The sequence below is a fragment of the Sceloporus occidentalis genome, unplaced genomic scaffold (assembly GCF_023333645.1).
Source record: "Sceloporus occidentalis isolate IW3139 unplaced genomic scaffold, rSceOcc1.0.p SCAF_29, whole genome shotgun sequence".
Lineage (NCBI taxonomy): Eukaryota > Metazoa > Chordata > Lepidosauria > Squamata > Phrynosomatidae > Sceloporus > Sceloporus occidentalis.
Genome location: NW_028317009.1, coordinates 739,861 through 763,218, shown reverse-complemented (window position 1 = coordinate 763,218; position 23,358 = coordinate 739,861). Strand labels below are relative to the sequence as shown.

The 23,358-nt window shown below is 41.7% G+C and overlaps 3 protein-coding genes across 4 annotated transcripts; 2 read left to right on the top strand and 1 right to left on the bottom strand.

Moving 5' to 3' along the window:
- Positions 1-282: 282 nt before the first annotated feature.
- Positions 283-3,973, top strand: LOC149299081 (prolyl 3-hydroxylase OGFOD1-like). Its single transcript, XM_089486478.1, is given in 12 exon segments — positions 283-420; positions 562-608; positions 701-801; positions 884-1,000; positions 1,280-1,371; positions 1,944-2,072; positions 2,170-2,283; positions 2,486-2,565; positions 2,737-3,007; positions 3,078-3,201; positions 3,599-3,657; positions 3,812-3,973. Coding segments are annotated over 10 exon segments (1,176 nt in total). The 5' UTR covers positions 283-420; positions 562-608; positions 701-773.
- A 2,459-nt stretch (positions 3,974-6,432) lies between these two features.
- Positions 6,433-12,796, bottom strand: BBS2 (Bardet-Biedl syndrome 2). 2 transcript variants are annotated; one of them, XM_089486451.1, is made up of 17 exons: positions 12,680-12,796; positions 12,360-12,587; positions 11,688-11,813; positions 11,379-11,441; positions 11,177-11,254; positions 10,609-10,713; positions 10,380-10,466; positions 9,819-9,954; positions 9,507-9,655; positions 9,225-9,363; positions 8,885-9,056; positions 8,032-8,161; positions 7,799-7,930; positions 7,548-7,685; positions 7,176-7,288; positions 6,889-7,037; positions 6,433-6,539 (listed from the first exon to the last, which is right to left on the bottom strand). In XM_089486451.1, exons 1-17 carry the CDS (start codon positions 12,794-12,796, stop codon positions 6,433-6,435), a joined length of 2,169 nt encoding a protein of 722 aa, XP_089342577.1. The 2 variants fall into 2 exon arrangements, with proteins under 2 accessions (XP_089342577.1, XP_089342578.1); XM_089486452.1 differs by having other exon boundaries at positions 9,225-9,369; positions 9,516-9,655.
- Positions 12,797-17,719: 4,923 nt separating this feature from the next.
- LOC149299079 (metallothionein-like) lies at positions 17,720-20,002 on the top strand. Its single transcript, XM_089486420.1, has 3 exons — positions 17,720-17,750; positions 18,218-18,283; positions 19,911-20,002. Exons 1-3 carry the CDS (start codon positions 17,720-17,722, stop codon positions 20,000-20,002), a joined length of 189 nt encoding a protein of 62 aa, XP_089342546.1.
- Positions 20,003-23,358: the final 3,356 nt, after the last annotated feature.

Below are 23,358 nucleotides of genomic sequence, written 5' to 3'. Positions count from 1 at the left end.
CACAGTTATTTCTACGAATGCCCTAATGCAAGATCTAAATATATAACTCCGCAAAAGAGAAGTCAGTGAGCATCCCATGAAGTAACACATTTAAGAATTTCCCCAGACAGGTCGGGGTATTTATGCACATACTCTTCTACAATACAATGGGGATAAACAATGTCTATGGACTGGGTTTCAAGAGCGCCGTATACCTAAGAGTTGTCCACATGTCACTCTGTTGGGTTACACTATGTATATCTTATTCTATCTCACTGGCCTTCTCCTCTCCTAGGTTCGGTTACGTTGGATTCAGTCCCGTTCCCGCACTGCGTGATCCAACCGTTTGTCCAAAGCGCATCATTCCTAGAGGAACTGAAAGATGAACTGCTGGGATTAAAGTTCAAAGAAAAATCCAATGACCTTTACAAGTTCAGACAGGTTGGAACGGGGCAGGAGAGCTGCAGGGAGGCTGTACAGAGGGCAGATTCTCGGAGGACATTAAGATTATTGGCATAGAGTGTTGAAGATGTTACATGTGTCCGTAGATTCTTTATTGATCGGTTAATGTCTCTTCCTTAGTCAGAGGATCTGAAGAAGCGGAAGGAGCCACATATCAGGGCGTTGAGGTGAGAAGAGCATCTACTATTATTGTGACGCACTTGATTGGCCACAGTTACAATAGAAATTATTCACATTTGATTTTTTTATTGTGATTCAGACAGGTGCTGTTTGAGGACTTCCGTGAGTGGCTTTCTGAGGTTACTAACGTGAAGCTGGAGAAGACGGTTGACATGTCCTGCGCACGGTATGACTACACAGGTAAATAGACATTCGAGACATAGGCTAAAATAGAGACATACAAGAGTTGGACACTTTAACCATGTGTTTCCCTCTCTCGTAGATACTTTGCTGTGTCACGATGATGAGCTAGAAGGAAGGAGATTTGCTTTTATCCTGTACCTGGTTCCTGAATGGGCCGAGGCAGATGGTGGATCCCTTGATTTGTACAGCACAGATGGTAAGTCTGTCTTTCTTCCTCATCTTAACAGAGTCTTCCAACAGGCTTGCTCCTTGGGTAAGGTTTACCAAGAGTGGCATTTCAAATGCCTTGACAAAAAGCTGCCGTGGAGAGAACTAAAACCTTGACATAAAAATCATTAATGCATCATTAATCTCGTGTAGTCCAGTACTCCCCCCCCACCCCTAAAAAAAGCAACTTTTAGATATCTTTGTATACAGTGCTATACTTGCTACAGTACCTGCAGTGCACTAAAGTGATTGTTCTTTGGCCTTGCAGAATGCATACAGCCTGGACCCATCGTAAAGTCTCTGATTCCCCAGTGGAACTCACTGGTTTTCTTTGAGGTGTCTCCAGTTTCATTCCATCAGGTGAGAAATACTTGAAAATACACGGGAAACGTAGTTAACGTGTTTCCCTATTATCCAAGCAATCTTAAATAGACTACAAGTAGTTTTTGTAGGTTGGAAATTTCACATTCGACATAGAGAGGCTGCGGGGCACAAATTTAGGACAGAATAGCTCAATTTTCTACTGTATATTACATCTAATGAAACTGTGCTGATACTATATTACTTTAAAGAGTATGGCATAGTGGATCTTCCTACTGTGATGAGAGCCTCAGAGGTCTTCTGCCTTTTTTTTTTTTAAGTGATGATCTAATGAAGACTATTACTTTGTGGCAGAATCGGCTTTTCCCCTTTAGCAATATAAGAGGTTCTGGATAAATTTGGCTTAAATGTCAAATCGCGAAAAAATATACATTCTGAGGTCACAATACAAAAAAAATGTGCTCTCTCCCCAATAACCGATCAAAAGTATGACCTACTACATTTAGTATGTTAATCGAGCGTCTCACTGAGTATCATTACTGTAGTAATGCATTTGTACAACATATGATTCCGTTTACTGTGTTCTCCTATTACTTGTTTCTGTTTTCAAGGTATCGGAGGTGCTGCGTGAGGGAAAATGCCGCCTGTCCGTCAGCGGTTGGTTTTATGGACCCTCTTTGGAAAGGCCTCCTCTGTCCCTTGACCCGATACCTCTCCGCAGTCCCCACATACCACATGATGTAAGATCTTGTTATTGATTGGCAGCCTAATCCTGGTGCCCGTGGGAATGTCATATGCCAGGTTTCCGCTAATCTATGGCCTACTTGCTCCCTCCAGCATGAGATCTTGTATGAGTGGGTGAACCCGGTTTATCTGTCTGTCGACTCTCAGGCTCAGATTCAAGAGGAGTTTGAGGAAAGATCTGAGATGCTCCTGAAAAACTTCCTTCAGGTTTGTACAATGCAAGCCAAAAATAGAATTAAGCAAGAGTGATTGGCTACTGAGATGGTTGGGAAGAAGGTGGGCAACATTATGGATTTTGGCCATTCAGCCTTAGGAGAAAGTATGAAAGGAAAATAAGGACACATTGGAAGGCCAAACAAATGTGTTTAAAAATGCTTTTTAAGATTTCATGAAGGTCTGTACCTTTTAGGAACATAAGTTCAACGAAGTGTGTGCAGCTCTTGAGAGTCAGAATATCAAGTGGGAGAAGCTTGGCCCTCCAAACCGAAGGTAAGGAGATGACTGTGGAGCCAAGGAGACCACTCGTGGTTGGAGGTTGCATGAGGGTCAACAGGGACCCACGGGGATTCCTTATCCTGCATCTATATTATGGTGTGGAGGGTAAGAACACAATTAGGATGAGTTTGTAATTATTCACCTGTCGCTCTGCTTGTCCCGTAGATGTTATGAAAGAGCTGCTGCCGATCTCCCGGAAGTGATCAGTAACTGCATGGAACTGCTCGGGTCAGAAGCTTTTTTCCTGCTGCTCTCCAACCTCACTGGACTTAAGCTGCATTTCTTGTCTGGAAATGATGATGATTCTGATGAAGAGGAAGGACCTGGACCATCCACGAGCAACGGTACAACATCCTCAGACTCTGAAGCCAGAGCTGTACAGCCTAGGAACAATTTGGAAGAAAGTAAGCATACATAGGACACGTGTCTAAATGTCGTCGGTTCTTTGCTGTTGAAGGGACGTCTTAAATTAATCTCCTCTTCTTCTCCCTCCGCTATAAGGCGAGAAGGTTCCTCTGTGCAGCGGAGAACTACGGCACTGGCGTCACGGTCACTACACCTTGATTCACGACCACGACCCGGAACGCTATGAATTTGCACTGGACCTGCTGCTCTTCTTTGGGTGTGATGGTTAGTGTCTGAACTGGTTAGTTTTGGGATCAAATGATCGCCATTGTTTTTGTGGCCCATAAATGGTTTTGTAGTTTTGTAAATGTATAGACTGGAATTTCTTTCTCCTTGAAAATAACATTGTTATAAGTTTTGTGGTAGACTACAGCTGCGGCAGCACAAGCATTGTTGGTGCAGTTTCCAACTTAATCAGTTATTTCTTAACATTTATAAAGTCAAAGTTATTTGAATCAAGACATTAAAAAACAGGTGTAAGTATAAAGCAGTTTGCTTAGTTGGCTCTGACTTCTCAGCCGTCTGTCTAGAAGCCATCTGGTCGCACGCTTCTTGTAGTTGACACATATTACCGTAATGTTTCTTTAGAGTTCAGCGTTTTATAACTCTTATTATTATTTAGACTGGCAAGAAGAGTATGGAGGATTCACTTCTTATATTGCAAAGGAAGAAGATGAGGAGGTAAATATATAAAAAATTATTTATTGGACATGATTTTATTAACAAATTCCCTTTGTGGATAAACGGACGGGTCCAAAACAGGATAAAGTAATTAGTTTTGTGTTGATGGAGTATTTCGCAACACTTACTAGCAATCAGTTTTTTATTTTCCCAGCTCCTCACCGTATATCCAGAGACCAATTGTCTAGCCTTGGTCTACAGAGACAAAGAAACCATGCGGTTCGTAAAACACGTCAACCACAAGAGTCTGCAGAGAGATGCCAGCCACCCAAGCTGCAAGGGATTCTGGGACTTTTCATTTGCCTATCACGAATGACGTCACTGCATTTTTAGGTTCTGTGCTTCAAAATGGGATCGCATAAGCGTGTTAAGAGAGAGAACTTGCATTCAAGTCGATACTTTTGCCCAAGAACATGCGCTGCTTGGGGTGTATATGATTATTTGAAATGATACATGTAACAATGGAAAGACTGCCTCTTGCACAGTTTACTAAATCAAACAAAGTTACCTGTTTATTTTTGTAATGTATATTTCAGAAGACAAGCAAGATTGTAATAAATGTTTCAAACAGCACGTTAGATACTGGAAATGCATTTTCTATCACTGTAATAAACCACTGAACTAACTCACACCACTATAGTTATAACGCAGCTAGCCTGCTCGGTCCGAGTGATCCGTGGTTAGTGACAGAGTTAGAACTGTGACTTCTATGCTAATTATCATTGGATTTCATTGTAATTTTCGGTTTTCTAAGATGCTTTCATACAGTGTCATTTCCTGCAATTTGCATTATTCTAGCTCAAAATGTAGACAGGATTGATGTAGCATCTACATCACTTAAACTACATATATGTGTTCCATCATGTATTGGCACACCAGCCTAGCAGCTCTCCATGTTCTTACTCTGTGTGCCAAACGGACAGTCTGGACCAAGATATATATATATATATGTGTATATATATATATATATTTCCAGACAGTACAGATTCATAACTCACATAAAACAATGTATATCTGCACTCACGCCAATAGTTTTGTCTTGAGATTTAACTTGTGTCTCGGCCACTGATTATTTTTTCTGTAAAAATCCGAGCAATGTTTGAGCTACAAATTCTGCATGTAATCTTACCTGTTTGCTGTTGGCAGCGCTAGGTCGTTGCGTGATCCCTTAGTACCTGGACAGAACCCAGCCAAAGCCCATCTGTGCCACTGAGATAGCAGCCGGTCAGTTAAGGTATTATCATATCTAAATCATTGTAGCGAGCGAGGCTCAGATGCTCTGCATACTATTTCACATAGAAACGCTCAGCAAAGCACAGGGAGGTTTCAGAGACTTCAATAAAACGTGAAGACATTTACACAATGGTTGATTTAATATCTGTTATTTTTTACATTAAAACAGATAAGACCACAACGCTTTCTTAGCAAACTGTGAATGCTGTATAACAGATGCCAGTCAGTCTAAAGTGAAATTAAAGATGTCCATTAGCTTTTCAACAAATGCTGACATGTGATAGATGGGGTGGAGAGAGGTTCAGGTCTCAACAACACTTTGTTGACACAATTATTTTCCCAGATTTAATCTTCCCATAAAATATTTCTGCTAATCACACATTCATGTAATAATTGTGTGTGTGTGGTAAGGGGTGTCCTCTATTCTCTTAGTTTATTTGATACACATCATTACGATTTAATTTTTTTAATGTTTGCTATGCTATTATAATGTGATGTGTGAAGTCTTTCAACAGACAGACCGGGGAAAATACCGGAAATACTCACATGTTGAGTCCCGCTGCGGAATTACTGTCTGGGTGGAGTTGTTTGATGTGTTAATTCCTCATTAAAAAACAAGGTGGTGACAAAAAAAAACCAAAACACACAAATCTTATTGTTCAATAAATAAGTTTTTTTAAAAAAGTGCAATTGTTGGGAAAAAAAACTTCTTTAACACTTTATATACTCTGTGCTAAAAGGTACTGTACGCTGTGTAATGTGTTTGCTTTGTGATGTCACGTATGTGAAAACGCTAAGTGTAAAGTTTTTTTTAACAGTCCGTGTGCAGGTACATGTGACTTCCTAAATCTTTTTAAAACCACCCATACGTATTAATCACAATTATTTGGACATGAGGTGCAACTACGTCCCCCCATGTCTGAAGTACACAAATATTATTTGTTATAATTAAATATTATGGTACATTCTGGAAAATGCACCTCTTTCGTCACCGAGTTGTAACTCCCTGCTAAGCAGTGAAACCAGAACTCTGCATGAACAAACCACAAAAGGGATACTGATTGCAAGCTGATTCTTTGGAGACTTATGTAAGTGCTAGCCCAATGTACAAATACAAAATAAACTACGGTGCTTTATAATGCGCCAAAATCTTTTTTTTTTCCCACAAAAGCTGCATTTTGACCATGTACGGCCCACGTAGTTGTGGAATGCGTTTGCTCAAGTTATAACGGTGTTTAAACACTTAACTGTGCCAGGATGTAAACAAATCGATACAAAAAACTATTGTTCTAAACAGTCACAAACAATGGGGCACACTGTATCCACTGAGTCCTAGGGTACACAATGTAAGTAACTGCATTATTTACCTAAAGAGCCCTACTGGGTTCCACTGTAGCTGAAGACACAACTACCAGGGATGGGAACCTGCATATAATAGAACAGTCCTTACAGGAAGCTCATCCCTGGTGAAGGTAGAAGTCAGTCCTTGGTTTCACGTGTATAAAACACATAAAGATTGTCACAAGCAATGGAAGGGATGTCCTAGGAAGGGGTGGCTCCCACACGCATGATCCTAAACAAGGCATTGATGTTGTTGTTCCGAATGGCATCTCTGCAGGCGGTGATCACTTGAACTTTGGGTTTCCCAACTATGAAGACAAATGGTTTGGCTTAAAATACCTTCTTTAACCCTGTTTATGTTTTGTCCCTCCACCATGACCACATGAAAAATGTAACCCTAAAAGAACTCCATATCCAGAGACTTTGAGAGTGGACTCATCTAAGTTCACATTCGAGTAAAAGATACTTTGCTTTTATATACAAAGACCAGAGCTTGTCTATCGTAAATTGTCTATCCAAACGGTATAAGGTGGCGACCACACATACACGATGATAAAATACAATAACACGTTAACATGAAAAATAAGACCTACTTAACAAGATGGTTAGCGCTGCCTGTAAAGTTCTGATGACAAAGTTGAGTGTCGCCACACTTACCCCGCAGCCGGCCCGCACGCTGAATTGCCTGATTCACGCATTTCAGATTATTTATTAGCTCAGTGTGATTATTACAACGAATTTTGTAGCGATTTATGAGATCTCGGTTGAGTTCGTAGAGTTCCGTGTACCGTTTTCTCATATTCTTTCTGCGTCAGACAAAAATAAACACGTGGTTTTGGAATTTATGCTTGAAGTGTATTGGGATTAGAATAGATCATGTCCACCCAAAGGCTCATCTTCTGGCTGATCATTTAAAGTACATGTACATTGTAGTGATGACTTACATGTCGCTCATTAGACGCGAATCTTCGGCCTGCACTAGCATGCTGCGGACCACGCTAGACTGTTCAGCCATGTCTGCAGTAAGCTTCTGGTGCACAGAGTGAGACTCATCCACCTGTCATTGACGTAGAAAATAGCATGACAAAGATATATTGATAGCATCTCCATATAGCTCATAAATGTTTTTACCTGGGTATGTCTATATGCAAAAGATTATAAAGATCATGTGACTGAGTAGGACCGTGCATTTCATGGTAGGAGTACAGTTAAAAGGAAAGTACTTATGGTATCGGTAAGCTTACGAGCATGGATCCCTATAACTGACAATATACCCCTGCAGAGAGGCACAGACACGCTTATTTCATCTAACACACCTGCACCAGCACATTTCGAAGATGATCAAAGTATTTGGGGAAATCGGCTTCCACGTTTAAGTCTTCTATGGCTAGGAATGAAGCCAAAGATTGGATGATGTCACCTGCTAGATCCATGTCATCTGTCTGCACTGAAATCTGAAGAGGGATACAAGGTGTTACACACAGTGAACAGGTAAGTAACGCTCTTCCATCTTCCTGCTCAGGGCCTATCAATAATATTATAAATGGACATGGGAGGATCCGGCTACCTCTCCATTGGATTTCATTCTTATTAGAAGTGTTCCTCCATCACGAAGCGACGTGAAGCTGATCTGGAATGGCATGCTCTGCATCTCAGTGTCTTCAGGCAGTAAGAAGTTCTGATTCAGCCAAAGAACCACCTGGGTAATAAATATAACGTAAAGATAACATGATCTACCAAATAAATATGGTACTGGAAACCAATTTTCTGAATAATTCATGCACTGGGCATAGCACTCACCCTCTGAACTCGTTCACTAATGGTGAAGTTCACATGGCTGGTTGGCTCTGGTGCAGAAGCTGAGTTACTCAGCACATACATGGAGAAGCGAGGCAACTGCCGTGTCAATTCAAAAACATGAAACTGTACACTAAAAGTAAACAAAGTTTAAATTATTAGCATTTAAATTTCAAAATGTCAGGGGTTTATTAAATGCGAAGACGGGAAGCCCTCCAGCCTGCTCCATGTGGCAGGCTCCTCCGCAGAACTGATGAATGACACCTCTGGGCAGTCTCCCACCACGACCACCGGATCTTCTTCCGGCTCCCTCAAACTACAGTCGCACCACACACAAGATGGCCACGATGGACAGAGGAGAGCAGAGCACTCGGTTTTTAATTAGGTGCTGATTACGAAATTGAGGCCTTTTCTCCTCCATTTTCCTATATAAACTATCTGAGAACCGCTACACCTTGCAGTCTGATGCTCTTACCTATGTTCACCATAGTGTATCCTGCCTTAGTGTGTTTTTTTGCTACCTTGCACCTGTGCTTGACCCGGCTTGACCCTGAACTCCGGCTTCCTGACCTTGGCTTGTTACTCGAATATTCTTAACTCTGGCCCCCTGACCTAGGCTTTGTACAGTCCAGGTTGTCCAGATTTCCTGGAAATCGCCTCCCTGCCGAAGACCTAAACAGTGCAAACTATTCTTTAAAGGTAAACATGTGTAAAACACATTTTAAAACAGTCCTAATAACCTTTTAATCCCTTGACAAAAGGCAAGTCATGGAAATCCATCCCGTTGGTGTCCATTGACCTGGCACTTTATGAGGTTAAATGGGTTTTACCAAATACGTTCAATTAATTTTCCTACCTGCTCCTATATCCCACAAATGCTTTGATGTGCAGGTCCACAAGCACATCCTTGGGAGGACAAATAGGAACTCGGATGCGCCCTGTTAGATGCTGAGCGCTGGGATGTACAACATGGCTTTCTCCTTCAAAGATTCCTTCGGCAAAGATTAGGACAGCACGAATGATGGTATCTAAGGGTGAATAAATAGTTTACTGGACTATCAGTCTGTCCTTCCTGGTCTAGAAGACAAAACTGTGGTATAATTGTTGGAAAAAGTGTTTCCCAGTACTAAAGCTGTCATTTTACGTGACCAATTTCCTGTTCACCAGCATGTGAGCAGTTTGGACACAACGCTCACCATTAGATGTTGAGATGCTGAGTTCCACATGCGCAGCCCGCGTATCAGTGCCCAGACTCACTGACAGAGCAGTCTGTAGCTGTGTATTTGCTGGAATAACCCCCATCTGACCATCAGGTTCGCTCGCTTGGACCCGTGACTCTGCCTGTTCCAGAAACGCAATTCAAACATTACGTGAAATATTGTAACGAGCTGTAACATTGGATTGTACTTCTGTATACCTAGCTTTACAAATGCCGCTCTGATAAAGGCACAATGTAAAAATGATCACAAATGCCTCACTAAACATACCTTTGTATTCTCTTGATAGTTCTTCAGTTCCAGCAACAAATTCTGCTTTTTCTGGCTCAGCTCCCGAACTAGTTCTTGTTCAACACTTGTGTCCAAAAGATTCCCTGCAGCCTCTTGGCTTGAAGGGAGATAGCCCCGAACTGCGATGTAGAGGAGACAAAAACTTCTTAAGAGCATATGGGAACATCTCTCAATGATCTATACATTAGGGAAGCTACCCCTACACACAAGCTACCCTTACCTACTAACGCACTCATTATTTAAACAAATTCCACTGAGAGCACATGTCCATTCACTGCTCACCTTCTCCATCAATGGAGCAACAGATAAGCTGCATCTTTCCATCCATACGGTAATCTCCTTCAACCACCCCAGCTACTGAGGAGGAGAAGTTATCCTTAAAGATCACCTCTCCAGTTCGGTCACTACGAGCATCGATCTGCAAATATACAAGGAGCTTAATGACTACATACCATGTTACTCATATTTCAGGATAAAGAACACAAAGCCTTAGTCTCAGTGGTATAGGAGCATTAGAGTGGCATATCTTCATACTCGACACATGCACATACTAACTTTAACAACTATAAGTACATTAATTCCCAGTTATATTTATATATATATATATATATATATATATATATATATATATATATATATATATATATATACACATGTAGTACTAGACCAAATGAGAATGGCAGCATGAAGCATAACTATAGGCTGCCAGAACCAGTCAAAAGATGTCATCAACAAAACAAGACAAGTTACATAAGCTGACCATTCCCTAATGAGATTCATGCAAACTCACTTGTGCATGGGGTGCAACGGACGAATATAACCGGCTGACCACCTTGCACTCACCTTGCCGTTGGACCATCCAGTGATCAACTCACATACACCATCAGAGTTGAGGTCAAAAGCGTGGATACTCATTGCAAGGTTTTTAGACTGTAAAGATGGAAAGAAAACTTAGAACGAAAAGCAGAAGACATCGACTAAGTTATTAGGAGTGATAGAACCTTTTGAAGGGTAAAACCTGCTACTTGTAACACAATAAGAAATACAAGGAATAAATCACGTTTATACACACCTTTATCCTCCAGTAACGAGATGTCCGGTCATACACCCCAACAGTACCATTGGAAAGCGCATACCCAAAGCGACTGCCATACATAGGGCACAGAGATGTAATAGTCTGGAAACAAAGAAGCCACATTGAACATATCCACATATCACTGTGACACTAAACATTTCTGCAATACATGAAAAGTTAACCACCTTTCTGTCATGTCTATCAATTTCTTCTTCTAAAGAAGGGAACATATGGATTGTACTGCGCTCCTACCAAACCTTCTGTGTAAGGAACATAACTCGGGGGACATGAGGCAACAACATAATGCAGGTGATATGTGTAACCCTGGGGCAACCTCATATCCTCTAAGCTTTAAAATCTGTTGGGCCACAAGGCAGCCAGATACATAACACTCTCTTTGATTAGAAGTCACACCAAAAACCTCAACTCTTATGAGATCCTTTCAGACTGAACAATTTTGGAGAAAGCACAAACAGACACTGAATCATTCTGCAAGACACAACTTGTTTAATGGAAAGGAGAAGCAGTAATAAAATTTCACAACTTGCTACCTGCCGTTCCTTACCTCAGTCTCTGTCATCTCTGCTACTATTTCATCTTCCTTAAAAACTCTGATGTCAAAGTCTTCAGATCCTACAAGAAGCTAAAGGAGAAAATCAAATCCCTTTCTCACGGTTGTCAAGAGAACAAAGGGTAAAACTAAGAAGGTAGCATATGGCATTGTAAGTTTATTCTACACAGAACACAGGACAGATCCACAGACATACCTCTTTCTTTCCATCACCATCAAAGTCACACAGCGCTAGAGAACGTACGTTATCTCCAGTAACCTAGGACACAAATGATTATGGTTTGTTAAATTTTAAAAATGTTCTGCATTATGCGCAAATATCATGATTAATACTGAAGCAAGAAGGAAAACATTTAGAAGGCTGCACAGTTATAGAGCAGAACCTGTGGCTTAGAACTACTTAGAAGTAGGGATATTTAGACTTCAAACATTTACACTCTCCATTAACTTTTCCGAAAGAATAGATCCACACCAACCGTTCTAAAAATGAACGTTATTTCCTCACCGTCCAAAACATGTCACTTCCACTGCGGTCAAAACCTTGCAAGGCACAGTTTCCTCCGATGAGAGCAAGAGGAGAAGAAATATCTCCCAGCTTCCCCAGCACAACTGCATTAGCGCCATCTGCAATCTAGAAACAGTATGTGAATATTATACATAAAAAGAGGTCTTTACAAATAAGAACATACGCAGACAAGGTTAAAATGCAGTCGTAAAAGAAAAATATTAGGTCATAACTTTCATTTTTATAATTACGTTGAAGTAAAGAGAACCGTATCATAACTATGGGTGTATGAATGTGTGTTATTGCTAAAAGTTACCGGATGAAAATGAGGATATTATAATAACATGGCACATGATAATATGAACACTTTGCAGAATTGATATGCTAAAATAAAATGGGAATATATTCATATTTATTGTCATGCTATATTAAAAAAAGCTCATTGGAAATATATATATTTTCTTCTGCCTTAAATGCGTGTTAGGGAGGGCATTTACATGGCAACCAGAAAATCTGGATTCTGTCACGAGAGTGAACAGGCCTCATCAGCCATGGTGTGGCATAAACCCAAGACACCAAGCGGTAGATGCCGTACACATGAGTCAAGAGTGCCTCTTAACGTTATGCGTTTTCTGGGTTAAAGCCTTAGACAATAAGCAAAAAACGAAATACCTCTTTATAGAATAAATCAGAGTTGTTGTGCACATCATAGGCTAAAAGGTTGGTCTGGGTTCCCACTATCAGCGAGTCACAGCCCAGCTGTGGGTCCAGCAGGCCGGCTGTCAGGCAGCTGACACTCTGATTAATGTTCAGGAGAGAGATGTCCGAGTCGTGAGAACTCTGTACCAGGCGGTTTGCGGAAACCCGTTGGCCCCGAGTGTGAGGGTTATGGATAAAAACCTACAAAACAAAGTCAGTGGAAACATAGCAATCGCATCTTGTAATATGCATCACAGAAGCACAGTACAGGCTCCATAGATAGAATACTATACCTTTCCAGCTTGGGTGGCTGCTGTAAGACATGGGTGTATTCCATCATATTTCCCCACAGATACCATGCGGGGGTTGATTTTGTGATTCAACTTTAATGTAAATATGGGAACAAGCATGATGAATTCCTGTAACAGAAGCACAAATAATAATAAATAATTTAAAAGATGACAAAATGTTGCAAAGGCGTAAAACAAAATGTAAAAACAAATAGATTCACATTTCAACTACCACCATCCGCTACAAACACTTATTCTACCAAATTTTGTTCGGATCTTTCACACATACTCTGCTGGTGAAGGCAGGATAGATAGGAAAACATTAAATAATCGGAAGAAATATTCCATTGGTTTCCATGGTGACCCCACATTTAGGACTTTTTCCCAGAATTGCCTAATCTAGCTCCATGTATATATATATATATATATATATATATATATATAGATAGAGAAATTCAACTTTAACGGCAGAACATAATAATAATGTTTAAATAGTCTGCCTCGCATATGGAAAACCACAAATCCATCGTGAGCCATCCCCTTCCCAGCTGGGATTGTGCGGATTACGGGCTAAAGAGATAAAACAGTAATTACGAAATGTCCCCCTGTGTACAAGAGACAGGGGGAATGCAACTGGAACCGGTGCAGAGTGAAAAGTGTTGGGAAACAGTATTATAAGAGAAAGAAAAAAGATACAACCTCTTCTTTTTAATGATATCGTATCACAGTCAGACCTTTTTATATTTTTTGAAATTGGTATAAAGCATGATTAAAAATGATCTTATTATCACATTTCTATAGTTCTGAAACGTTCAAAATTAAAGTTAAAACGTATTGCCAATGATTCATATGGGCTATAAATATTTAAATTTTTTAGGCCATACCAAAAAATAAAAAATATATATTCACATATATATATATATATATATATATATATATATATATATATATATAAACACACACATATATATTATTTATTAACAAAAAATATGTTTGTGTCAGTTCAGGCATGATTATTATTATTATTATTTATTGTTTGATCATAATGTCATTATATTGACACTGACATGTTATTGGGAAACAGATGTGTCTCGGAACTCCCTATCAGTCTTTCCTTATTTTCAGGTGTTCATTCTAACTGTTACGTTCTGCTCAAAACAACAATTACATTAATTAATAAATAATACTTAAGTTCATATATATGGTGATATATATTAGTATATTGTTTATCATTAAATCTCAGCTTTGCAAACATACATAGTAAAGGAGTGTACCTATACATACAGTACTTATATTATAATAATACATATATATATATATATATGTACCCCAAATGCATATACTAGCCCAGTGTGTGTTTCTGTGTGTGTGTGCAACCTAAAGACTATATGCTGTCTCATATATATATATATATATATATATATATATATATATATATATATATATATATATATATATAGTGTGTATAATGCATATATACATATATCTAACGCACACTCTAAGGCCAGGTTATCTACCTGTATCCTCCGTCACCATGGCAACCCAACCCTGCTGCCTCTAGCGTCACTTCCCCCGTCCCTACTTTGTCATTTCCTGGCTATTAATGTTAACTCTTTATCACCCACTCCCCTTTCATTCTCCCCTATCTCTAAAGCTGGGTACCCCACCGTGTACCGGACCCCTGGGTGTCACTCCTGCGCAGCCCCACCGTCTGTCACCTTCCTGCTGTTAATAAAGTTATGTGAAAACGTCACCAGGGGGCGTATTGTAGCTGGAGTAGGAGCAGCCCCCTTCTAATAGTATTTTACATATAAACATGAGTTAAAGAACCCAAGTGTCCCAGTTAAGGAGCTCCAGTCCCTCATTCTTCTCTTGAGTGTATCACAGTGTTCTACAGCCCTAAAAAGTCACAATAAATTGTTTACAAACAACCGGAAATGTGTTTATAAATAAAATACATTATTTTAAATATTTATAATATAATTAGACAACTAGCCATCAATACATCACAAAATGTTGCATCAGGAAGATACATCCCGATCCAGGATATTTCCGGAATATCCAATACAAATATATATTAGATACTTTAGATTGTAAGCTTGTGAGCACTTATCTAATGTATTGGTTTGTCTTAGTCTATAGGTTCTAGTTCTTTCAGAATAAACGTCTGGACTGGAAGAAAAGCTGCGGGATTTGATGGTGATATACAAATAAAGGATAAGAATAATGTTAGTGCCCTGGATCAATATGCATTTGAATGAAGTGCTGAAAACCACATCAAACCCTCCAAATAATCAGGATGAGGTCATAGGATCCCTCCTGAATATTAACATCATAGGCTGAGTGCACCAAGGAGGAGGAGGAAGAGAAGGGGAGGAAGAAGAGAAGGGAGGGTGTCTTGTGCACACGGCCTTGTAGTGGCAGCCTGGATTGTGAGCTCTGCACACGGCCTGGAGGCTGCAATGTGGAGAAGCAGTGCGTCACTCAGCACAATTACCGTGTGTTCACAACAGAAACATAGAATTGTAGACAGATAAGAGCCATTCAGCCCGCCCCGATGTAAACACTCAAATCTTCATCAGTCCTTTGCGTTTCACGTGCTTTTGAGCTCAAATATGCCAAATGTTTGTAAATAAAATGTTTTTACCAGCTCTTCTAGGAGGCTGTTCCATGGACGTTCTGATTTTCGGAGCTGGGAAGTGTCAGGGCTTGCCTCTGAATATTGGATTTGGATTTTACAGATTCGTAGGGTCACACAATCGATGCACCAGTCTGATGTGATAGTATCAGATCATCGGCATTAGTGCTTTTCTCACTGGTACATCACATGCATGAATACAGGTGACAATTCAGAATGCCTGTTGCTCTTAGCAATACATGGTTTTCTTCAGGACCCTAATTAGAACCTTTTTGGTTATTAGAAGCGAAACATCTGAAAAATCTCAGGATGAGTTTATTTTATTTATTTAAATTTCCAGCTGAAACAAATGTTTTTAAATTAACTTTGCATTCAAATATATACTTTGTAACACCAAAAAATCACAAATAAAGTCAAACTGAAATTTAGATTCCTCCAAAATCCACGTCGGGTCTCTTTTTTTGAAAAGATGCTATTATTAATACAAAAAAGTGATGATCAGATTTGTCAACTTGTATTTTATTATTATTTATTTCTTTAACCAGCACAAATTATTATCCAAATATAGCATGTAAATATTATTGATGATAAATTGTATGTATATATATATATGTGTGTGTGTCTGTGTATGTATATATAATACATAGATAAGTATCCAGAAATTGGGCACACTGGATGGGCTATATATATATATATATATATATGTATATATACGCACACACATATATATACAGGTGTATATATATATATATATATATACCTGTATATATATATGTGTGTGTGTGTATATATACTGGTATATGTGTGTGTGTATATATATATATATATATATATATTTATATATAGCCCATCCAGTGTGGCCAATTTCTGGATACTTATCTAGGCATGCTTAAACCTCCCCACTGTATTCACCTCAACCACCTCTGCTGGAAGGCTATTCCACACATCCACTACCATCTCAGTAAAATAACATTTCCTGATATTACTTTGCCCCTCTACTTTAAGACTATACCATTTTGTTGTTAACATTTTTCGTCTTTTAAATATACTCTCCTCCTTAACTGTGCCAATTCCCTTTATGCTTTTAAATGTTTCTATCACGTCTTTCTTCCAAGCTATACATGCTAAAATCCTTTAACCGTTCCCGGTAATCCTATTATTATCACCCTGCACCATGTATAAGGTATTGAGAGCCGGGCAGACTGGTATCCCTGGCTCTGCACACTGCCCTGTGCTCCTTCTACCCCCTCCCTCGGGTGTCTGCGCCTGTCTGCACTCTACACTCTACACAGGATCTCTGCACACGGTGCTGTTTACTCCGTGACAATCAATGACATTATGCGAATGGTCACCAGGCTACAGGCAGCCAGCAGGAAGAATGCTGAGAACATTCAAAGCGATGGATCTCATTCATTCTTTGGGTTTAATGGAGCAGAAGAAATATGTGCCCCACTTTGAGAGGCAGGAGATGAGCTGGGGTCAATCGGAGAGGGGAGGAAGACTGGACAAAACAGAAAAGTTTCTTATTTATTTATCTTAAAAAAAAAAAAGAGTATAATATTAGTATACTTGTGGGCTATGTTTTGCAAAACAAAATAAATAAGCAAGTAAAGGAAGTTCTTGTATACTTACGCACATGTATAAAAACCACTAAAATAATATTATGTGCCAATAAACAGATCAACCAATCAGGAGATCCACTCTTTGGGACCCAAACCCCCTTTATCTCCCCCAAAGACCCTCTTTTTAGTCCTTTGTAGGATGTAAGAATGTTTGCTGGGTACTAGTGGGTCACAGTGTTTGAAAAGACCCAGCGATAGGTATAGAAAGAGCTGGAAGTGGGTTAAATAAAGTAAGCCGTAGTGCTTAAACATATTTAAATTTCATTTTATTCATCACTGGTCTAATAGTAAATGTCATAAATGGTGCTTTTCTTATTCATGACATACTTCTCATTGAATATAGCTGAAGGACATCCTTAAATCCTGCTAAAATAGGGGTTTTCATACAAATCTTAGAGGCATTAAGGGGTTAATATTTTAGATCTTCAGTCCTAGCCTCGTTATAATGTTAAATGGGGCATAATGAGCCAGTAGACACATCTCACAGCTCTCTTTTTATTCATGGTCCAAACTGATTCATGGGTTAAAATAATGTCATATAGGTGATGAATCATTCTATGCGACTTTGCTGTCCTTTTTTTCAGAGTGCAGTGTTTGGAACAGGGCTTTCCACACGTGGTGTGGGGTGTGGGGCGGAGAGTGGGCGTGTTTGTGGGCGTGGCTGGGTTTTGCACTCAGTCCCGGTCCTGTGTATATAAAGGTGCTGCAGAGGCAGGCGCTTCATAGCACTACTCACAGAGCATCAACAGAGACACACGCCGAGAACCAGTGATCACAACAAGGATGGACCCACAAGACTGCAAGTGTGCCACAGGTATGGGGGGTCTCTCACTCACCGCTGTGTGGAATGGGTTAGCTACAATAATGCGTTAGTACTATACAGCAGGGGTCTATGTAAAACCAAGATTAACTATATCTAGAGATCTAGACCAGGGCTATAGGTTTATAGCTATTGCTTATTCTATTTCTAGAGCCGTTTTATTTATTATGCACCTGATGCTCTTATAACTGCATTCCCTGTTCATGTATTGGGGTGATAATAAACTTTATTGTATGTTCCCATATGGGTTATCGATCTATAGGAATATTTGCAGGCAGATTTGATAGAGCCGTTCCTGGCACTGGTTCTGTGTCTAGGCTTGGGACCTTTGCTTACCGTTTTGAGTCTTTTTATAGAAGTCTGCTGGATCAAATAGTGTTATGTCATGTGCTGGATGGCTCTATCTACTGTATGCAACCAGATTTCTGATCCTTCCAACTCTTATATCCTATCTACTATAGGTGCTTCCTGCTCCTGCGGAGATTCCTGCAAATGCAAGGACTGCAAGTGCACATCATGCAAGAAAAGTAAGTAGATGTGTCTTGGAGATCAATAAAACTCCTTGTGTGTCTTATAGTGCTCACATATACCCAATGTAGCACAAATGATAGCCCTCATGGAAATGAATATAGTGAAATGTTTGCATGGGCTTAGGAACTCCTAAAAATCTGGAGGATAGCATTTTGCTTTCAGATGCCATTTTTTCTCACTATCCCCTACGCCACTTTCTCCACATCCCTTTTTTGTTGTTGTTGCAAACATGTACAATAATATGTAATCTGCTACACTGTTACTAATAGTGTACGTTTAATACATTAAACATAGGACGAAACAGCCTATGCCTATCTAGCATGCAATCACTCCTTCCACTCCCACACCAAAAAAATATATTTGCCACTCTGACTGCAGATCAGGGGAAGACAGAGTCGGTGGTCTTCTAACTGCACTGTGACATTGAGAGGTCCTCTCCCCTGTAATCATCCCCGGAGTCCCTTTGTCCCCTCATTCACTAAACCACACCTTTCTTACTCCCTGCAGTTCAGGTATAGATCAAATACACATTTAAACAGCACTGCAGGTATAGATCAACTGAATAAGACATAAAAACCCTGTATTTGCATGTATACAATGTATGGAAGCATAGCAGCTATAGATCAACTGGAAATCTCATATAAACTCGGCACTGGGGGTATAGCTAAAATGAACACATGGAACACATGCATGTATAGATAAACTGAATTAGACATACAAACCCTATACTTGCAGGTATATATAAATATATGGAAGCATAGCAGATACAGATCAACAGAATAACACAGAAACCAACTGAAATTCACATAAATTGTTAAAGGTATAGATAAAACCCCCTAAACTACAAGCATACGTCACAGGTCACACATGCCAAAGGCCAGCCCTGGCATCCACGCTGCCCACATAGAACCTGACCAGCACCCAAATTACAGATTACAGCACCGTGTGAGGTAACTTTGTCCCTAAACAGCCCTGTCTGTGCCATCTTGGTCCCCAAGGCTCAAACACCCTGCTTGAACTATCTTTGCCTTTCCCTAAAGCACATCTGTGATACACATCCATTAATGCATTCCTGCAAATCATTCAAGCAATTGTTGTTGTTCATCCACACATTCATTCTTACTTGTTCACACAATTCATCCACATATTAATTAATCTACCACCCCATCTTTGTAGCTCACGTACCATGCTGAAGTCCTGCAGTGGGAGCACAACTCCTTTGTCTCGCTGCTGTGCACGCAGCTTCACTGCTGAGCGCCGACATATGTCATATTCCGGCACTCGGCGTATAGTGCCGGCACTAGGACAGAGGCCTCGCGCTCCCACCCATGCCGTCAGGGCAGCGTTGAGGCGAAGAGTGGAGGAGACAGGGGGGCACTGGGTGGTTAAACTTTCATGAACAGCCGTTCGGCTACCCCCCTCCTCCACCTGGGTGCTATACGGCGTTTCCTACAGCCTAGGGGTGGGTCTTCATTATCGGTCCCCCATGCATGATTTACATTATCCCTGGCCCCGCTGGTTCCTATGCCCATGAATGCTAGGGTAGTATGTGGTGCAGATTTTGAATGGAGCTATGGTGGTCTGGAGGGTCTCTAACCTAATACCCTTTCTCCTCTCTCATAGGCTGCTGCTCTTGCTGTCCTGCCGGATGCAGTAAATGCAGCCAGGGCTGCCAGTGCACAAAAGGATGCGACACCTGCAGCTGCTGCAACTGACCTGCTGCAAGCCTGACAGCACATGTGAAATAGATGCTGGTGTTTGTCTTCTGATCTCTCTGTTGCAGTATTTGTCTGTTTAATATTGTAAATGTGTCCTTGTTAGTTTTTCATAATAAACACATTAAAAACTCTTTTGGAAACAAGTTTCTGTGAATATTAGTGGGACCATTTGGGTGCTTTTTATCCTTCCCTCTGGTTCGATGGTATAAAACAGACAAACCTTTCAAGAAGCATCTGTAGCATGCAAAGCCACTTAAATACCGTATTGGCTCGAATATAGGCCGCACTTTTTTCCCCCACTTTAAGTCTTTAAAGTGGGGGTGCGGCCTACTTTCGGGGTCTAGCGCCCGACGCCCAGGACATGCAGTCCCGGGGGCAGGGTTAGGATACAGATCAGGGGACCTGCATCCTACTCCCCGATACGCTCAGACAGCCTCCCCTGCCAGCACTTTCCACGGGGGAGGCGCCGGCACGGGAGGTTGTCTAAGCGCATCGTGCGGATGGTCACCGGCTGCGGAGGTTGTTTACCCGCATCGCCGGTGACCGTCCGCAAAATGCGTTTTACCTCGGCCCCAAGACTTACCAGAGGAGACTCCCGGGTGTCTTGCGGGGAAGTTGTGTATGCGTATTGCGTAGATGTCCCCCGCCAGACAGAGTGGCAGCATGTCTTTTTGGTGCTTTTTTTCAAAGAGAACTTTTTCTTTAAAAAAGCACCAAACTTTTAGGGGGCGGCCTATATACGGGGGTGGCCTATATCCGAGCCAATACAGTAGATGAGTGAGGAAATGTTTTCATATTCTAGATCCCTTTATAACAGTAACTTAACCAGCGCTAAGAACTGCTTCCAATGCAGCCTTTACTTATATACGTAAACTGGCCTCCAATGCTGGAAATGTAGGTACATGGGGATGCCCACATCAGGTAAGATTTCATGGCAAATAGAACTGGGAGGCTGTTCCACTTGTCTACCAGACTCACGGTAAAGTAACTTCAAATGACGTCTACACCTCCTGACTAGTTTTAGGGCTCATAATATTCGGTATTAGTGTGTTGTAGGATGAGTGCAGTGACCTGTGTATTGTGTTACGGGATGAGCGCAGTGAGCATTGATGTGTTGTGGGATGAGTGCAGTGTGTTGTAGGATGGGTGCAGTGAACTGTGTAATGGGTTGCGGGATGTGCGCAGTGAGCTGTGTTTTGTGGGATGAGCGCAGTGAGCCGTGTGCATTGTGTTGCGGGATGAGCGCAGTGAGCTGTGTATTGTGTTGCGGGATGAGTGCAGTGAGCTGTGTGTATTAGCGTGTTGTAGGATGAGTTCAGTGCGCAGTGAAGCGTGTTGCAGGATGAGCGCAGTGAGCTGTGTGTATTAGTGTGTTGCGGGATGAGCGCAGTGAGCTGTGTGTATTAGTGTGTTGCGGGATGAGCGCAGTGAGCTGCGTGTATTGTGTTGCAGGATGAGCGCAGTGAGCTGCGTGTATTAGCGTGTTGCGGGATGAGCGCAGTGAGCTGTGTGTATTAGTGTGCTGTGGGATGAGTGCAGTGAGCTGTGTGTATTGTGTTGTGGGATGAGCGCAGTGAGCTGCGTGTATTGTGTTGCAGGATGAGCGCAGTGAGCTGTGTGTATTAGTGTGTTGCGGGATGAGTGCAGTGAGCTGTGTGTATTAGTGTGTTGCGGGATGAGTGCAGTGAGCTGTGTGTATTAGTGTGTTGCGGGATGAGTGCAGTGAGCTGTGAAGTGTGTTGTGGGATGAGTGAGCTGTGTGTATTAGTGTGCTGTGGGATGAGCGCAGTGAGCTGCGTGTATTAGCATGTTGCGGGATGAGCGCAGTGAGCTGCGTGTATTGTGTTGCAGGATGAGCGCAGTGAGCTGCGTGTATTAGCGTGTTGCGGGATGAGCGCAGTGAGCTGTGTGTATTAGTGTGTTGCGGGATGAGTGCAGTGAGCTGTGAAGTGTGTTGTAGGATGAGTGAGTTGTGTCTATTAGTGTGTTGTGGGATGAGTGAGCTGTGTGTATTAGTGTGCTGTGGGATGAGTGCAGTGAGCTGTGTGTATTGTGTTGTGGGATGAGCGCAGTGAGCTGTGTGTATTACTGTGTTGCGGGATGAGTGCAGTGAGCTGTGTGTATTAGTGTGTTGTGGGATGAGTGCAGTGAGCTGTGTGTATTAGTTTGTTGTGGGATGAGTTCAGTGCGCAGTGAAGCGTGTTGCAGGATGAGCGCAGTGAGCTGTGTGTATTAGTGTGTTGCGGGATGAGCGCAGTGAGCTGTGTGTATTAGTGTGTTGCGGGATGAGCGCAGTGAGCTGCGTGTATTGTGTTGCAGGATGAGTGCAGTGAGCTGCGTGTATTAGCATGTTGCGGGATGAGTGCAGTGAGCTGCGTGTATTAGCATGTTGCGGGATGAGTGCAGTGAGCTGTGAAGTGTGTTGCGGGATGAGCGCAGTGAGCTGTGTGTATTAGTGTGTTGCGGGATGAGTGTAGTGAGCTGCGTGTATTAGCATGTTGCGGGATGAGTGCAGTGAGCTGTGAAGTGTGTTGCGGGATGAGCGCAGTGAGCTGTGTGTATTAGTGTGTTGCGGGATGAGTGCAGTGAGCTGTGAAGTGTGTTGTGGGATGAGTGAGCTGTGTGTATTAGTGTGCTGTGGGATGAGCGCAGTGAGCTGTGTGTATTAGTGTGTTGCGGGATGAGCGCAGTGAGCTGCGTGTATTGTGTTGCAGGATGAGCGCAGTGAGCTGCGTGTATTAGCGTGTTGCGGGATGAGCGCAGTGAGCTGTGTGTATTAGTGTGTTGCGGGATGAGTGCAGTGAGCTGTGAAGTGTGTTGTAGGATGAGTGAGTTGTGTCTATTAGTGTGTTGTGGGATGAGTGAGCTGTGTGTATTAGTGTGCTGTGGGATGAGCGCAGTGAGCTGTGTGTATTGTGTTGCGGGATGAGCGCAGTGAGCTGTGTGTATTAGTGTGTTGCGGGATGAGTGCAGTGAGCTGTGTGTATTAGTGTGTTGTGGGATGAGTGCAGTGAGCTGTGTGTATTAGTTTGTTGTGGGATGAGTGCAGTGAGCTGTGAAGTGTGTTGTGGGATGAGCAAAGTGAGTTGTGTTTATTAGTGTGTTGTGGGATGAGTGCAGCGAGCTGTGTGTATTAGTGTGTTGCGGGATGAGCGCAGTGAGCTCTGAAGTGTGTTGCGGGATGAGTGCAGTGAGCTGTGTGTATTAGTGTGTTGTGGGATGAGTGCAGTGAGCTGTGAAGTGTGTTGCGGGATGAGTGCAGTGAGTTGTGTCTATAAGTGTGTTGCGGGACGAGTGCAGTGAGCTGTGTGTATTAGTGTGGTGTGGGATGAGTGCAGTGAGCTGTGAAGTGT

Excerpts from the sequence above, each read along its gene's own strand:
- BBS2 (XM_089486451.1), bottom strand. The coding sequence starts at position 12,796 with ATGCTTGTTCCCATATTTACATTAAAGTTGAATCACAAAATCAACCCC. Across the intron at positions 10,467-10,608 it reads CTCGTTACTGGAGGATAAAG|TCTAAAAACCTTGCAATGAG; the intron begins GTGTGTATAAAC and ends CCATCTTTACAG. Across the intron at positions 7,686-7,798 it reads GAATGAAATCCAATGGAGAG|ATTTCAGTGCAGACAGATGA; the intron begins GTAGCCGGATCC and ends ATCCCTCTTCAG.
- LOC149299079 (XM_089486420.1), top strand. The coding sequence starts at position 17,720 with ATGGACCCACAAGACTGCAAGTGTGCCACAG. Across the intron at positions 17,751-18,217 it reads AGACTGCAAGTGTGCCACAG|GTGCTTCCTGCTCCTGCGGA; the intron begins GTATGGGGGGTC and ends TATCTACTATAG. Across the intron at positions 18,284-19,910 it reads GTGCACATCATGCAAGAAAA|GCTGCTGCTCTTGCTGTCCT; the intron begins GTAAGTAGATGT and ends CCTCTCTCATAG.